Source organism: Tachyglossus aculeatus, chromosome 3 (assembly GCF_015852505.1).
Source record: "Tachyglossus aculeatus isolate mTacAcu1 chromosome 3, mTacAcu1.pri, whole genome shotgun sequence".
In the NCBI taxonomy this organism is placed as follows: domain Eukaryota; kingdom Metazoa; phylum Chordata; class Mammalia; order Monotremata; family Tachyglossidae; genus Tachyglossus; species Tachyglossus aculeatus.
The window spans coordinates 1337990-1356174 of NC_052068.1; the positions used below are offsets into that span (position 1 = coordinate 1337990).

At 47.1% G+C, this 18185-nt stretch overlaps 2 protein-coding genes across 3 annotated transcripts in view; one reads left to right on the forward strand and one right to left on the reverse strand.

Moving 5' to 3' along the window:
• The window catches only part of LOC119925550 (BRCA2 and CDKN1A interacting protein), a 40253-nt gene extending 33132 nt beyond the window's left edge, over positions 1 to 7121 (forward strand). Inside the window, exons 6-7 of the mRNA XM_038743832.1 lie at positions 683 to 851; positions 6856 to 7121. Of these exons, the coding sequence (XP_038599760.1) occupies positions 683 to 851; positions 6856 to 7026 (340 nt within the window). The 3' untranslated portion in view covers positions 7027 to 7121. The remainder of the gene's footprint in view (positions 1 to 682; positions 852 to 6855) is intronic.
• Positions 7122 to 8138: 1017 nt separating this feature from the next.
• DHX32 (DEAH-box helicase 32 (putative)) overlaps positions 8139 to 18185 on the reverse strand; it is an 87202-nt gene continuing 77155 nt past the window's right edge. Inside the window, exons 9-10 of one of the 2 annotated variants that reach the window (XM_038743831.1) lie at positions 16060 to 16241; positions 8139 to 8547 (exon numbers count right to left, since the gene is read on the reverse strand). In XM_038743831.1, coding sequence (XP_038599759.1) covers positions 8269 to 8547; positions 16060 to 16241 — 461 coding nt within the window. In that variant the 3' untranslated portion in view covers positions 8139 to 8268. The remainder of the gene's footprint in view (positions 8548 to 16059; positions 16242 to 18185) is intronic. The other variant, XM_038743829.1, reaches the window with a different exon arrangement.

Here is an 18185-nt window from a genome sequence, read left to right on the forward strand (position 1 = left end):
ACGAGCATGAAGCTGCTTGCTTGGCACATAGTAAGCGCTCAATAAATACGATTGAATGAATAATAATAATAACGTTGGTTGGGTGACCCCAGAAACGAGCATGAAGCTGCTTGCTCGGCACGTAGTAAGCGCTTCGCAAGTACCATAATAATAGTACAGTGCTCAGCACACGGTAAGCGCCCAATAAATATGATTGAATGAATAATAATAATAATAATAATAATAATAATAATAATAATGTTGGTTGGGTGACCCCAGAAACGAGCATGAAGCTGCTTGCTCGGCGCGTAGTAAGCGCTTCACAAGTACCATCATAATAGTACAGTGCTCTGCACACGGTAAGCGCCCAATAAATACGATTGAATGAATAATAATAATAACATTGGTTGGGTGACCCCAGAAACAAGCATGAAGCTGCTTGCTCGGCACATAGTAAGCGCTTCACAAGTACCATCGTAATAGTACAGTGCTCAGCACACGGTAAGCGCTCAATAAATACAACTGAATAAAAATAATAATAATAATGTTGGTGGGTGACCCCGGAAACGAGGGCGAAGGCGCGGTCGGGGAGCATCAGGATCGCGCCCACAACAGCGCTTAGTACAGTGCTGTGCACATAGTAAGCGCTCAATAAATACAACTGATGATGAACAGCGCTCCGGGGTCGGGGGCCGTTTCCCAGGAAAGAGCTGGCGGAGACGCAGAGGACGAAGAAGCCGGGCGGGAAGTGCGCGTATTTCCTCCTCATCAGCAAGACGTCCGTGGCCCTGGCCGGTGGCGTCCAGCACAGCGGTCCCCGCCGGCCCCCGGACCTCATGTTCGCCAACGCGGAGGAGGAGTTCTTCTACGAGGTGAGAGCGCGCGGCGCCCCATCCCGTCCCCACCTCTTTTAGACTGTGAGCCCACTGTGGGGTGGGGACCGTCTCTATATGTTGCCAGCTTGGGCTTCCCAAGCGCTTAGTACAGTGCTCTGCGCACAGGAAGCGCTCAATAAATGCGATTGATTGGGTAGGGACCGTCTCTATATGTTGCCAACTTGGACTTCCCAAGCGCTTAGTACAGTGCTCTGCGCACAGGAAGCGCTCAATAAATACGATTGATTGATGGATTGACCTCCGTCTCCCCCGCAGCGGATAATTCATTCATTCGAGCGCTTACTGCGTGCAGAGCACTGGACTGAGCACTTGGGAAGAACAAATAGGCAACATAGACGGGCTCACAGTCTAGAAGAGTACAACTTGTACTTCCCAAGCGCTTAGTACAGTGCTCTGCACACAGTAAGCGCTCAGTAAATACGATTGAATAAGGATGGTATTTGTTAAGCGCTCATTCATTCATTCAGTCGTACTTATTGAGCGCTTACTGCGTGCAGAGCACTGGAGTAAGCGCTGGGGAAGAACAAATCAGCAACATAGACGGGCTTACAGTCTAGAAGAATAAGGGTGGTCTTTGTTAAGCGCTCATTCATTCATTCAGTCGTACTTATTGAGCGCTTACTGCGTGCAGAGCACTGGACGAAGTGCTGGGGAAGAACAAATCAGCAACGTAGAGAGATGGGCTCACAGTCTAGAAGAATAAGGATGGGCTTTGTTAAGCGCTCGTTCATTCATTCAGGCGTACTTATTGAGCACTTACTGAATGCAGAGCACTGGACTAAGCGCTTGGGAAGAACAAATCGGCACCATAGAGAGACGGGCTCACAGTCTAGAAGAATAAGGGTGGTCTTTGTTAAGCGCTCATTCATTCATTCAGTTGTACTTATTGAGCGCTTACTGCGTGCAGAGCACTGGACTGAGCACTGGGGAAGAACAAATCGGCAGCATAGAGAGACGGGCTCACAGTCTAGAAGAATAAGGATGGGCTTTGTTAAGCGCTCATTCATTCATTCAGTCGTACTTATTGAACACTTACTGCGCAGAGCACTGGACTAAGTGCTGGGGAAGAAATCGGCAACATAGACGGGCTCACAGTCTAGAAGAATAAGGATGGGCTTTGTTAAGCACTCATTCATTCATTCAGTCGTACTTATTGAGCGCTTACTGCATGCAGAGCACTGGACTAAGCGCTGGGGAAGAACAAATCGGCACCATAGAGAGATGGGCTTACAGTCTAGAAGAATAAGGATGGTCTTTGTTAAGCGCTCATTCATTCAGTTGTACTTATTGAGCGCTTACTGCGTGCAGAGCACTGGACTAAGCGCTTGGGAAGAACAAATCGGCAACATAGAGAGACGGGCTCACAGTCTAGAAGAATAAGGATGGTCTTTGTTAAGCGCTCATTCATTCATTCAGTCGTACTTACTGAGCGCTTACTGCGTGCAGAGCACTGGACTAAGCGCTTGGGAAGAACAAATCGGCAACATAGACGGGCTCACAGTCTAGAAGAATAAGGGTGGTCTTTGTTAAGCGCTCATTCATTCATTCAGTCGTACTTATTGAGCACTTACTGCGTGCAGAGCACTGGACTGAGCGCTTGGGAAGAACAAATCGGCAACATAGACGGGCTCACAGTCTAGAAGAATAAGGATGGGCTTTGTTAAGTGCTCATTCATTCATTCAGCCGTACTTATTGAGCGCTTACTGTGTGCAGAGCACTGGACTAAGCGCTGGGGAAGAAATCGGCAACATAGAGAGATGGGCTCACAGTCTAGAAGAATAAGGATGGGATTTGTTAAGCGCTCATTCATTCAGTCATATTTATTGATGGCATTTATTAAGCGCTTACTATGTGCCAAGTGCTGGGGGGGGGGATACAAGGTGATAAGGTTGTCCCACGGGGGGCTCACCGTCTTCATCCCCAATTTTCAGATGAGGGAACTGAGGCCCAGAGAAGTGAAGTGACTTGCCCGAAGTCACACAGCTGACAAGTGGAGGAGCCGGGATTTGAACCCATGACCTCTGACTCCAAAGCCCGGGCTCTTTCCACCGAGCCACGCTACTTCATGCAGTTGGCATGAGGGCCGCCCCAGGGGCCAGAGCGGGGCCAGTCACTGCCCATGCTGCCTGCTGTGCGGGCTTAATAATAATAATAATAATAATAATAATAATAATAATAATAATGATGGTATTTGTTAAGCGCTGACTATGTGCAAAGCACTGTTCTGAGGGCTGGGAAGGTTACAAGGTGATCAGGTAATAATAATAATAATCATGGCATTTATTAAGCGCTTACTATGTGCAAAGCACTGTTTTAAGCACTGGGGAGGTTACAAGGTGATCAGGTTGTCCCACATGGGGCTCAGTCTTCATCCCCATTTTCCAGATGAGGGAACTGAGGCCCAGAGAATAATAATAATAATAATGGCATTGATTAAATGCATACTATGTGCAAAGCCCTGTTCTAAGCACTGGGGAGGTGACAAGGTGATCAGGATGTCCCATGGCGGGGGCTCACAGTCTTAATCCCCATTTTCCAGATGAGGGAACTGAGGCCCAGGGAAGTGAAGTGACTTGCCCAAAGTCACACAGCCGACAAGTGGCGGAGCCGGGGTGAGCCTCATCGCGGTTCTGCCAAATGCTTGACCTTGGGCAAGTAATGTCATCAATCAATCAGTCAATCGTATTTATTGAGCGCTTACTGTGTGCAGAGCACTGTACTAAGCGCTTGGGAAGTCCAAGTTGGCAACATAGAGAGACGGTCCCTACCCCACAGCGGGCTCACGGTCTAGAAGGCAGGTGACCAATCAATCAATTGTATTAATTGAACGCTTACTGTGTGCAGAGCACTGTACTAAGCGCTTGGGAAGTCCAAGTTGGCAACATAGAGAGACGGTCCCTACCCAACAGCGGGCTCACAGTCTAGAAGGCAGGTGACCAATCAATCAATCAGCCGTATTTATTGAGCGCTTACCGTGTGCAGAGCACTGTACTAAGCGCTTGGGAAGTCCAAGTTGGCAACATAGAGAGACGGTCCCTACCCAACAGCGGGCTCACGGTCTAGAAACTTGTCCAGGCCTTAGTCCAGTGCTCTGCACACAGTAAGCGCTCAATAAGTACGATTGATTGATTGATTGATTCTCCTGTTGTCCCTTTTATTTAGACCGTGAGCCCCCGCGCGGGGGCTCGGTCCATCCAGTCGTATTTACTGAGCGCTTACCGCTCAATAAATCTTACCTCCTTCCCTTCTCCACAGCACCTGTATATATGTTTGTACATATTTATTACTCCATTTATTTATTTTCCTTGTCCCTATCTATTCTATTTATTTTATTTTGTTAGTACGTTTGGTTTTGTTCTCCTCTAGACTGAGAGCCCACTGTTGGGCAGGGACCGTCTTTATATGTTGCCAGCTTGTACTCCCGAAGCGCTTAGTCCAGTGCTCTGCACACAGTAAGTGCTCAATAAATACGATTGATTGATTGATTCTCCTGTTGTCCCTTTTATTTAGACCGTGAGCCCCTGCGTGGGAGCTCGGTCCATCCAGTCGTATTTACTGAGCACTTACCGCTCAATAAATCTTAGCTCTTTCTCTTCCCCACAGCACCTGTATATATGTTTGTACATATTTATTACTCTATTCATTTATTTATTTTCCTTGTCCCTATCTATTCTATTTATTTTATTTTGTTAGTACGTTTGGTTTTGTTCTCTTCTAGCCTGTGAGCCCACTGTTGGGTAGGGACTGTCTCTATATGTTGCCAACTTGTACTTTCCAAGCGCTTAGTCCAGTGCTGTGCACACAGTAAGCGCTCAATAAATACGATTGATTGATTGATTGATTCTCCTGTTGTCCCTTTTATTTAGACCGTGAGCCCCTGCGTGGGAGCTCGGTCCATCCAGTCGTATTTACTGAGCACTTACCGCTCAATAAATCTTACCTCCTTCCCTTCCCCACAGCACCTGTATATATGTTTGTACATATTTATTACTCTATTCATTTATTTATTTTCCTTGTACCTATCTATTCTATTTATTTTATTTTGTTAGTACGTTTGGTTTTGTTCTCTTCTAGCCTGTGAGCCCACTGTTGGGTAGGGACTGTCTCTATATGTTGCCAACTTGTACTTTCCAAGCGCTTAGTCCAGTGCTGTGCACACAGTAAGCGCTCAATAAATACGATCGATTGATTGATTGATTCTCCTGTTGTCCCTTTTATTTAGACCGTGAGCCCCCCGCGTGGGGGCTCGGTCCATCCAGTCGTATTTACTGAGCGCTTACCGCTCAATAAATCTTACCTCCTTCCCTTCCCCACAGCACCTGTATATACGTTTGTACATATTTATTACTCTATTCATTTATTTATTTTCCTTGTCCCTATCTATTCTATTTATTTTATTTTGTTAGTACGTTTGGTTTTGTTCTCTTCTAGACTGTGAGCCCACTGTTGGGCAGGGACCGTCTTTATATGTTGCCAGCTTGTACTCCCGAAGCGCTTAGTCCAGTGCTCTGCACACAGTAAGCGCTCAATAAATACGATTGATTGATTGATTCTCCTGTTGTCCCTTTTATTTAGACCGTGAGCCCCTGCGTGGGAGCTCGGTCCATCCAGTCGTATTTACTGAGCGCTTACCGCTCAATAAATCTTAGCTCTTTCTCTTCCCCACAGCACCTGTATATATGTTTGTACATATTTATTACTCCATTTATTTATTTTCCTTGTACCTATCTATTCTATTTATTTTATTTTGTTAGTACGTTTGGTTTTGTTCTCTTCTAGCCTGTGAGCCCACTGTTGGGTAGGGACTGTCTCTATATGTTGCCAACTTGTACTTTCCAAGCGCTTAGTCCAGTGCTCTGCACACAGTAAGCGCTCAATAAATACGATTGATTGATTGATTCTCCTGTTGTCCCTTTTATTTAGACCGTGAGCCCCCCACGTGGGGGCTCGGTCCATCCAGTCGTATTTACTGAGCGCTTACCGCTCAATAAATCTTACCTCCTTCCCTTCCCCACAGCACCTGTATATACGTTTGTACATATTTATTACTCTATTCATTTATTTATTTTCCTTGTCCCTATCTATTCTATTTATTTTATTTTGTTAGTACGTTTGGTTTTGTTCTCTTCTAGCCTGTGAGCCCACTGTTGGGTAGGGACCGTCTCTATATGTTGCCAACTTGTACTTTCCAAGCGCTTAGTCCAGTGCTGTGCACACAGTAAGCGCTCAATAAATACGATTGATTGATTGATTCTCCTGTTGTCCCTTTTATTTAGACCGTGAGCCCCCGCGTGGGAGCTCGGTCCATCCAGTCGTATTTACTGAGCACTTACCGCTCAATAAATCTTACCTCCTTCCCTTCCCCACAGCACCTGTATATATGTTTGTACATATTTATTACTCTATTCATTTATTTATTTTCCTTGTACCTATCTATTCTATTTATTTTATTTTGTTAGTACGTTTGGTTTTGTTCTCTTCTAGCCTGTGAGCCCACTGTTGGGTAGGGACTGTCTCTATATGTTGCCAACTTGTACTTTCCAAGCGCTTAGTCCAGTGCTCTGCACACAGTAAGCGCTCAATAAATACGATTGATTGATTGATTCTCCTGTTGTCCCTTTTATTTAGACCGTGAGCCCCCCACGTGGGGGCTCGGTCCATCCAGTCGTATTTACTGAGTGCTTACCGCTCAATAAATCTTACCTCCTTCCCTTCCCCACAGCACCTGTATATATTTTTGTACATATTTATTATTCTATTCATGTATTTATTTTCCTTGTACCTATCTATTCTATTTATTTTATTTTGTTAGTACGTTTGGTTTTGTTCTCTTCTAGCCTGTGAGCCCACTGTTGGGTAGGGACTGTCTCTATATGTTGCCAGCTTGTACTTCCCAAGCGCTTAGTCCAGTGCTGTGCACACAGTAAGCGCTCAATAAATATGATTGATTGATTGCGGTCCGTCTCGTCGGCCCCGCAGAAAGCCGTCCTGAAGTTCAGCTGCTCGGTGCAGGAGGAGAGCGACTCGTGCCTGGGCGGCAGGTGGTCCTTCGCCGACGAGCCCATGACGCCCACGCGGACGGTGGTGCTCGTCCCCGCGGACAGGATGGACGCCGTCATGGACAAGCTGAAGGAATATCTGGCCGTCTGAGCCGCGGGGCCGGCGGCCGGGGCTCCGGGAGCGACGCCCATCTCATTCCCATCCCAGGGAGGGAACAACCGGTCGGGCGCCGGCCGCGACGAAATCACGCGTGGCCCTCCGAAACGAAGCCGAGACTAATTATTGCGTTTTTTCTTAATGACAAGGTAGTACAAAGTAATTTCCCCTTTATCGAGAGACCGTTTATTGTGTTTTTTCTTAACGGCAAGGTAGTACGACGTAATTTCCTCTTTATCGCTCGCGTCTGGAGTTTTTCCGCACCCATTCCCCCCCCCCACCGTCCCGTCCGACACCAATTCCGCGAAAGGCCGCGGCCCGCTGAGCCGGGGGTGTCCATCGCCTGCTCCGGGAGCGATGCCCATCTCATTCCCATCACAGGGAGGGTCCAACCAGTCGGGCACCGTCCGTGACGGAACCTCCATGCGTGGACTTTAGAAACGAAGCCGGGAGACTACTTACTGTGTTTTTTCTTAATGACACGGTAGTACAAAGTAATTTCCCCTTTATTGAGAGACTCTTTATTGTGTTTTTTCTTAATGACAAGGTAGTACAACGTAATTTCCTCTTTATCGCTCGCGTCTGGAGTTTTTCCGCACCCATTCCCTCACACCATCCCGTCCATCACCGCTCCTGCGAAAGGCCCGCTGAGCCACGGGGGCCCGGGGGTGTCCGTCGCCCGCTCCGGGAGCGACGCCCATCTCATTCCCATCCCAGGGAGGGACCAACCGGTCGGGCGCCGTCCGGGACGAAATCTCCACGCGTGGACCTCAGAAATGAAGCCGGGAGACTACTTATTGCGTTTTTTCTTAATGACAAGGTAGTACAAAATAATTTCCCCTTTATCGAGAGACGATTTATTGTGTTTTTTCTTAACGACAAGGTAGTACAAGTAATTTCCTCTTTATCGCTCGCGTCTGGAGTTTTTCCGCACCCATTCCCCCCCACTCTCCCGTCCAACACCAATTCCGCAAAAGGCCGCGGCCCGCTGAGCCGGGGGTGTCCGTCGCCCACTCCGGGAGCAATGCTCATCTCATTCCCGTCCCAGAGAGGGACCAACCGGTTGGGCACCATCCGCGACGAAATCTCCACGCGTGGACCTCCGAAACGAAGCCGGGAGACTCTTTATTGCGTTTTTTCTTAATGACAAGGTAGTACAAAGTAATTTCCCCTTTATCGAGAGACGATTTATTGCGTTTTTTCTTAATGACAAGGTAGCCCAGCGTAATTTCCTCTTTATCGCTCGCGTCTGGAGTTTTTCCGCACCCATTTCCCCACCACCACCGTCCCGTCCGTCACCGTTTCCGCGAAAGGCCGCGGCCCGCGGCCGGTGCCCGCCGCCGCCGCCACGTGCCCGGGCGTCACTGGACGCTGCAGCGGGGTTCGGCCGGGGCCGCGGGGGTCCGGTCCGGCTCGGCGGGGTCCGCCGGCCGGCCGGCGGCCTGGAGGAGGAGGTCCTTGCTCTCGCTGGGCGGCAGGTTGCTGAAGTAATACTGCGGCGTCAGCTGCACCAAGCTGGGCGCGGGGGCACCGCGGGCACCGGGGAGAGGGGAGAGAGAGGCGGGGGGCCGCCTCAGCCGACTGCCGGACGGCCCCCGTGCTCCTGCTCCCCCATCTCATTCATTCATTCATTCATTCATTCATTAATTCATTAGTACAGTGCTCTGCACACAGTAAGCGCTCAATAAATACGACTGGTCTCTATATGTTGCCAACTTGGACTTCCCAAGCGCTTAGGACAGTGCTCTGCACACAGTAAGCGCTCAATAAATACGACTGGTCTCTATATGTTGCCAACTCGGACTTCCCAAGCGCTTAGGACAGTGCTCTGCACACAGTAAGTGCTCAATAAATACGATTGATGCATTTATTTATTTGTTTATTTTACTTGTACCTATCTATTCTTTTTATTTTGTTAGTATGTTTGGTTTTGTTCCCTGTCTCCCCCTTTTCAGACTGTGAGCCCACAGTTGGGTAGGGACTGTCGCTATATGTTGCCAATTTGTACTTAACAAGCGCTTAGTACAGTGCTCTGCACACAGTAAGCGCTCAATAAATACGACGTCTCCATATGTTGCCAACTTGGACTTCCCAAGCGCTTAGGACAGTGCTCTGCACACAGTAAGCGCTCAATAAATACGATTGATGTATTTATTTATTTGTTTATTTGACTTGTACCTATCTATTCTATTTGTTTTATTTTGTTAGTATGTTTGGTTTTGTTCTCTGTCTCCCCCTTTTAGACTGTGAGCCCACTGTTGGGTAGGGACTGTCTCTATATGTTGCCAATTTGTACTTCCCAAGCGCTTAGTACAGTGCTCTGCACACAGTAAGCGCTCAATAAATACGATTGATGATGATGATTGATTCATTCATTCATTCAATGGTATTTATTGAGCGCCTACTGTGTGCAGGCCTCCAGGAGGCCTTCCCAGACTGAGCCCCCTCCTTCCTCTCCCTCCCCATCCCCCCTGCCTTACCTCCTTCCCCTCCCCACAGCACCTGTATATATATATTTGTACATATTTATTACTCTATTTTATTTGTACATATTTATTCTATGGATTTTATTTTGTTAATATGTTTTGTTCTTTGTCTCCCCCTTCTAGACTGTGAGCCCACTGTCGGGTAGGGACCGTCTCTCTATGTTGCCAACTTGGACTTCCCAAGCGCTTAGTCCAGTGCTCTGCACACAGTAAGCGCTCAGTAAATCCGATCGAATGAATATTTATTACTTTATTTTATTTGTACATTTATTCTACATATTTTATTTTGTTAATATGTTTTGTTGTCTCCCCCTTCGAGACAGCCCACTGTTGGGTAGGGGCCATCTCTATATATTGCCAATTTGGACTTCCCAAGCGCTTAGTCCAGTGCTCTGCACACAGTAAGCGCTCAGTAAATCCGATTGAATGAATATTTATTACTTTATTTTATTTGTACATACTTATTCTATTTATTTTATTTTGTTAATATGTTTTGTTTTGTCTCCCCCTTCTAGACTGTGAGCCCACTGTTGTGTAGGGACCATCTCTATATATTGCCAACTTGTACTTCCCAAGCGCTTAGTCCAGTGCTCTGCACACAGTAAGCGCTCAATAAATATGATTGAATGAATATTTATTACTCTATTTTATTTGTACATATTTATTTTACGGGTTTTATTTTGTTAATACGTTTTGTTGTGTCTCCCCCTTCTAGACTGTGAGCCCACTGTCGGGTAGGGACCGTCTCTAGATGTTGCCAACTTGGACTTCCCAAGCGCTTAGTCCAGTGCTCTGCACACAGTAAACGCTCAATAAATACGATTGATTGATTGATTGATGTTGCCAACTTGGCCCTACTGAGAGCTCACCTCCTCCAGGAGGCCTTCCCAGACTGAGCCCCCTCCTTCCTCTCCCTCTCCACCCCCCCGCCTTACCTCCTTCCCCTCCCCACAGCCCCAGTATATATATTTGTACATATTTATTACTCTATTTTATTTGTACATATTACTTCTATTTATTTTATTTTGTTAATATGTTTCGTTCTCTGTCTCCCCCTTGTCTGTCTACTTATTTACTGTGTGCAGAGCTGTGTCCCCCTTTTAGACTGTGAGCCCGCTGTTGGGTAGGGACCATCTCTAGATGTTGCCAACTTGGCCCTACTGAGCGCTCACCTCCTCCAGGAGGCCTTCCCAGACTGAGCCCCCTCCTTCCTCTCCCCTTCCACCCCCTCTCCATAATAATAATAATAATAATAATGGCATTTATTAAGCGCTTACTCTGTGCAAAGCACTGTTCTAAGTGCTGGGGAGGTTACAAGGTGATCAGGTTGTCCCACGGGGGGCTCACAGTCTTCATCCCCATTTTACAGAGGAGGGAACTGAGGCCCAGAGAAGTGAAGTGACTTGCCCAAAGTCACACAGCTGACAATTGGCAGAGCAGGGATTTGAACCCATGACCTCTGACTCCAAAGCCTGGGCTCTTTCCACTGAGCCTCGCTGCTTCTCTCCATCCCCCCGCCTTACCTCCTTCCCCTCCCCACAGCACCTGTATATATGTTTGTACAGATTTATTACTCTATTTTATTTGTACATATTTATTCTATTTATTTTATTTTGTTAATATGTTTTGTGCTCTGTCTCCCCTTCTAGACTGTGAGCCCACTGTTGGGTAGGGACCATCTCTCTATGTTGCCAACTTGTACTTCCCAAGTGCTTAGTCCAGTGCTCTGCACACAGTAAGCGCTCAATAAATACGATTGAATGAATGAATGAATCATCGCCAGCTTCCCTGGCCGGAGGGGAGACGGGGTTGGGGATGGATTATTATTATTATTATTATTATTATTATTATTTTATCGCCAGCTTCCCTGGCTGGAGGGGAGATGGGGTTGGGGACGGATTATTATTATTATTATTATTATTATTATTATCGCCAGCTTCCCTGGCCGGAGGGGAGACGGGGTTGGGGATGGATTATTATTATTATTATTATTATTATTATTATTATTATTATTATTATTATCGTCAGCTTCCCTGGCTGGAGGGGAGATGGGGTTGGGGACAGATTATTATTATTATTATTATTATTATTATTATTATTATTATTATTATTATCATCATCGCCAGCTTCCCTGGCTGGAGGGGAGATGGGGTTGGGGACGTATTATTATTATTATTATTATTTATTATTATTATTATTATCATCGCCAGCTTCCCTGGCCGGAGGGGAGACGGGGTTGGGGACGGATTATTATTATTATTATCATTATTATAATTATTATTATCACCAGCCTCCCTGGCCTGAGGGGAGATGGGATTGGGGATGGATTATTATAATTATTATTATTATGATCATCACCAGCTTCCCTGGCCTGAGGGTAGACGGGGTTGGGGACGGATTATTATTATTATTATTATTATCATCACCAGCTTCCCTGGCCGGAGGGGAGATGGGGTTGGGGACGGATTATGATTATTATTATTATCATCATCACCAGCCTCCCTGGCTGGAGGGGAGACAGGGTTGGGGACGGATTATTATTATTATTATTATCATCGCCAACTTCCCTGGCCTGAGGGGAGACGGGATTGGGAACAGATTGTTATTATTATCATCACCAGCTCCCCTGGCCGGAGGGGAGACGGGATTGGGGACGTATTATTATTATCATTATTACCATCACCAGCCTCCCTGGCTGGAGGGGAGATGGGGTTGGGGATGGATTATTATTATCATTATTATTATTATTATTATTAGCATCATCGCCAGCCTCCCTGGCTGGAGGGGAGATGGGGTTGGGGACGGATTATTATTATTGTTGTTATTATTATCATTGCCAGCTTCCCTGGCCGGAGGGGAGACGGGGTTGGGGATAGATTGTTATTATTATCATTATTCTAATGATAATAATAATAGTAGAGAAGCAGCGTGGCTCAGTGGAAAAGAGCCCGGGCTTTGGAGTCAGAGGTCATGGGTTCAAATCCCAGCTCCGCCACTTGTCATCATCATCATCATCATCAATCGTATTTATTGAGCGCTTACTGTGTGCAGAGCACTGGACTAAGCGCTTGGGAAGTACAGGTTGGTAGCTGTGTGACTTTGGGCGAGTCACTTCACTTCTCTGTGCCTCAGTTCCCTCATCTGTAAAAATGGGGATGAAGACCGTTAGCTCCCCATGGGCCAACCTGATCGCCTTGTAAGCTCCCCAGCGCTTAGAACAGTGCTTGGCACATAGTAAGCGCTTAATAAATGCCATCATAAAAATAATAATATTAGAGAAGCAGCGTGGCTCAGTGGAAAAGAGCCCGGGCTTTGGAGTCAGAGGTCATGGGTTCAAATCCCAGCTCCGCCACTTGTCATCATCATCATCAATCGTATTTATTGAGCGCTTACTGTGTGCAGAGCACTGTACTAAGCGCTTGGGAAGTACAAGTTGGTAGCTGTGACTTTGGGCGAGTCACTTCACTTCTCTGTGCCTCAGTTCCCTCATCTGTAAAAATGGGGATGAAGACCGTTAGCTCCCCATGGGCCAACCTGATCGCCTTGTAAGCTCCCCAGCGCTTAGAACAGTGCTTGGCACATAGTAAGTGCTTAATAAATGCCATCATAAAAATAATAATATTAGAGAAGCAGCGTGGCTCAGTGGAAAAGAGCCCGGGCTTTGGAGTCAGAGGTCATGGGTTCAAATCCCAGCTCCGCCACTTGTCATCATCATCATCAATCGTATTTATTGAGCGCTTACTGTGTGCAGAGCACTGTACTAAGCGCTTGGGAAGTACAAGTTGGTAGCTGTGACTTTGGGCGAGTCACTTCACTTCTCTGTGCCTCAGTTCCCTCATCTGTAAAAATGGGGATGAAGACCGTTAGCTCTCCGTGGGACAACCTGATCGCCTTGTAAGCTCCCCAGCGCTTAGAACAGTGCTTGGCACATAGTAAGTGCTTAATAAATGCCATCATAAAAATAATAATATTAGAAAAGCAGCGTGGCTCAGTGGAAAAGAGCCCGGGCTTTGGAGTCAGAGGTCATGGGTTCACATCCCGGCTCCGCCACTTGTCAGCTGTGTGACTTTGGGTGAGTCACTTCACTTCTCTGTGCCTCGGTTCCCTCATCTGTAAAATGGGGATGAAGACTGTGAGCCCCCTGTGGACCAACCTGATCACCTTGTCACCTCCCCAGCGCTTAGAACGGTGCTTTGCACAGAGTAAGCGCTTCATAAATTCTAGACTGTGAGCCCACTGTTGGGTAGGGACCGTCTCTCTATGTTGCCAACTTGTACACATCTATTCTATTTATTTTATTTTGTCAGTATGTTTGGTTTTGTTCTCTGTCTCCCCCTTTTAGACTGTGAGCCCGCCGTTGGGTAGGGACCGTCTCTCTATGTTGCCGACTTGGACTTCCCAAGCGCTTAGTACAGTGCTCTGCACACAGTAAGCGCTCATTAAATATGATTGATTGACTGATTTGCACAGAATAAGCGCTTCATAAATTCTAGACTGTGAGCCCGCTGATGGGTAGGGACCGTCTCTCTATGTTGCCGACTTGGACTTCCCAAGCGCTTAGTACAGTGCTCTGCACACAGTAAGCGCTCAATAAATACGATTGATTGATTTGCACAAAGTAAGCGCTTCATAAATTCTAGACTGTGAGCCCGCTGTTGGGTAGGGACCGTCTCTCTATGTTGCCGACTTGGACTTCCCAAGTGCTTAGCACAGTGCTCCGCACACAGTAAGCGCTCAATAAATTCGACTGAATGAATGATGAGTTTGTATCGACCCTTTTGAGCGGAACGGTGTTTGCCACACAGTGAGCGCTTAGCTAGACTTAAACTGTGAGCCCGCTGTTGGGCAGGGACCGTCTCTCTATGTTGCCAACTTGGACTTCCCAAGCGCTTAGCACAGCGCTCCGCACACAGTAAGCGCTCAATAAATTTGACCGAATGAATGATGAGTTTTTGTATCAACCCTTTTGAGCGGAACAGGGTTTGCCACACAGTGAGCGCTTAGCTAGACTTAGCCCCCTTCTAGACTGTGAGCCCACTGTTGGGTCTCTCTGTGTTGCCAACTTGGGCTTCCCAAGCGCTTAGCACAGCGCTCTGCACACAGTAAGCGCTCAATAAATTCGACTGAATGAATAATGAGTTTGTTACGACCCTTTTGAGCGGAACGGTGTTTGCCACACAGTGAGCGCTTAGCTAGACTTGGATTGTGAGCCCGCTGTTGGGCAGGGACCGTCTCTCTATGTTGCCGACTTGGACTTCCCAAGCGCTCAGCACAGCGCTCCGCACAGAGTAAGCGCTCAATAAATTCGATTGAATGAATGAACGATGAGTTTGTATCGGCCCTTTTGAGCGGAACGGTGTTTGCCACACAGTGAGCGCTTAGCTAGACTTATTTTACTTGTACCTATCTATTCTACTTATTTTATTTTGTCAGTACGTTTGGTTTTGTTGTCTGTCTCCCCCTTCTAGACCGTGAGCCCGCTGTTGGGCAGGGGCCGTCTCTCTATGTTGCCGACTTGGACTTCCCAAGCGCTCAGCACAGCGCTCCGCACAGAGTAAGCGCTCAATAAATTCGATTGAATGAATGAATGAACGATGAGTTTGTATCGACCCTTTTGAGCGGAACGGTGTTTGCCACACAGTGAGCGCTTAGCTAGACTTAGCCCCCTTCTAGACTGTGAGCCCACTGTTGGGTCTCTCTATGTTGCCAACTTGGGCTTCCCAAGTGCTTAGCACAGTGCTCTGCACACAGTAAGCGCTCAATAAATACGATTGATTTGCACAGAGTAAGCGCTTCATAAATTCTAGACTGTGAGTCCACTGTTGGGTAGGGACCGTCTCTCTATGTTGCCAACTTGGACTTCCCAAGCGCTTAGCACAGCGCTCCGCACACAGTAAGCGCTCAATAAATTCGACTGAATGAATGATGAGTTTGTATCGACCCTTTTGAGCGGAACAGTGTTTGCCACACAGTGAGCGCTTAGCTAGACTTAGCCCCCTTCTAGACCGTGAGCCCACTGTTGGGTCTCTCTATGTTGCCAACTTGGGCTTCCCAAGCGCTTAGCACAGTGCTCTGCACACAGTAAGCGCTCAATAAATACGATTGATTTGCACAGAGTAAGCACTTCATAAATTCTAGACTGTGAGTCCACTGTTGGGTAGGGACCGTCTCTCTATGTTGCCGACTTGGACTTCCCAAGCGCTCAGCACAGCGCTCCGCACACAGTGAGCGCTCAATAAATTCGACTGAATGAATGATGAGTTTGTATCGACCCTTTTGAGCGGAACAGTGTTTGCCACACAGTGAGCGCTTAGCTAGCCCCCTTCTAGACTGTAAGCCCACTGTTGGGTCTCTCTATGTTGCCAACTTGGGCTTCCCAAGCGCTCAGCACAGCTGCTCCGCACACAGTAAGCGCTCAATAAATACGACTGATTGATAAATGCCATGGTTATTATTATTATTATTGTTATTATTATTATTATCATTATTATTATCATCATCACCAGCTCCGCTGGCCGGAGGGGGGGACGGGGGAACTCACAGCTCCGGGGTGACGGCCGAGGCGACGCGGATGTAGCTGTGGTCCGACAGGCCGAACTGGTGGAAGACCACCCACTCGGGCGCGGCGGGGCCGTGGCGGTAGCCGGACGTCGGGTGCAGCTGGGCCACCAGCCGGTGGGTCAGCATCAGGTAGTTCCCCGCTCCGTCCACGTCCCGGGCCGTCTGGGGGCCCCGTGGGCACGGACGGGTGGACACGGGCACGGACGGACGGACGACACGGGCACGGACGGAGAAGGACGGCCTCCGCGTTAGGACCGTCCGCCCGCCCCCCCGGATCCTTCCCCTCCCTCCGGGGCCTCCACTCCTTCATTCATCCGTATTTATTAATCAATCATCAATCGTATTTGTGGAGCGCTTACTGCCTGCAGGGCACTGTACTAAGCGCTTGGGAAGGACAAGTTGGCAACACTCCCCCGGCCTAGCTCCGGCTTTTCCGCTCACCTCCTCGCTGTACCTCTCCATCCCCCCCATCTTACCTCCTTCCCTTCCCCACAGCACCTGTATAAATGTATATATGTTTGTACGTATTTATTACTCTATTTATTTTGCTTGTACATATCTATTCTATTTATTTTATTTGGTTAATAACATACATATCTATTCTATTTGTTTTATTTGGTTAATAACATACATATCTATTCTATTTATTTTGTTTTGTTAGTATGTTTGGTTTTGTTCTCTGTCTCCCCCTTTTAGACTGGGAGCCCCCTGTTGGGTAGGGACCGTCTCTAGATGTTGCCAACTTGGACTTCCCAAGCGCTCAGTACAGTGCTCTGCACACAGTAAGCGCTCAATAAATACGGTTGATGATGATGATGATGTTTGGTTTTGTCGTCTGTCTCCCCCTTCTAGACTGTGAGCCCGCTGCTGGGTAGGGACCGTCTCTAGATGTTGCCAACTTGGACTTCCCAAGCGCTTAGTACAGTGCTCTGCACACAGTAAGCGCTCAATAAATATGATTGATTGATTGATTGCTCCTTTGATTTTCCGCTCACCTCCTCCCTGTACCTCATTCCCACCTTCCTCTCTTACCTCTTCCTCCAGACTGAGCCCTCTCCTTCCTCCTCCCCTTCCCCCTGCCTTACCTCCTTCCCCTCCCCACAGCTCCTGTATATATATATATACATATACATATATATATTTATATTTATATATACATATATAAATATGTACAAACATATATACATATATGTATATATATGTACATATTTATTACTCTGTTTCCCTTCAAAGCCCTACTGAGAGCTCACCTCCTCCAGGAGGCCTTCCCAGACTGAGCCCCCTTGTTCCTCTCCTCCTCCCTACCTCCTTCCCCTCCCAACAGCACCTCTATATATTCATTCATTCATTCATTCAATCATATTTATTGAGCGCTTACTGTGTGCAGAGCACTGGACTATGTTCTTGGCAAGTCCCAGACTGAGCCCCCTCCTTCCTCTCCCCTTCCTCCCCGTCTCCATCCCCCCCGCCTTAACTCCTTCCCTTCCCCACAGCACCTGAATATACGTATATATGTTTGTATGGATTTATTACTCTATTTATTTTACTTGTACCTACCTATTCTATTTATTTTATTTTGTTAATATGTTTGGTTTTGTTCTCTGTCTCCCCCTTCGAGACCGTGAGCCCGCTGTTGGGTAGGGACCGTCTCTCTCTGTTGCCAACTTGGACTTCCCAAGCGCTTAGTATGGTGCTCTGCACACGGTACGCGCTCAATAAATACGATTGAATGAATGAATGAATATGTTTGGACAGATTTATTACTCTATTTTACTTGGATATATTTACTATTCTATTTATTTTATTTTGTTAATATGTGGTGTTTTGTTGTCTGTCTCCCCCTTCTAGACTGTGAGCCCGCTGTTGGGTAGGGACCGTTTCTAGATGTTGCCAACTTGGACTTCCCAAGCGCTTAGTACAGTGCTCGGCACACAGTAAACATTCAATAAATACGATTGAATGAATGAATATGTTTGGACAGATTTATTACTCTATTTTACTTGGATATATTTACTATTCTATTTATTTTATTTTGTTAATAGGTGTTGTTTTGTTGTCTGTCTCCCCCTTCTAGACTGTGAGCCCGCTGTTGGGTAGGGACCGTTT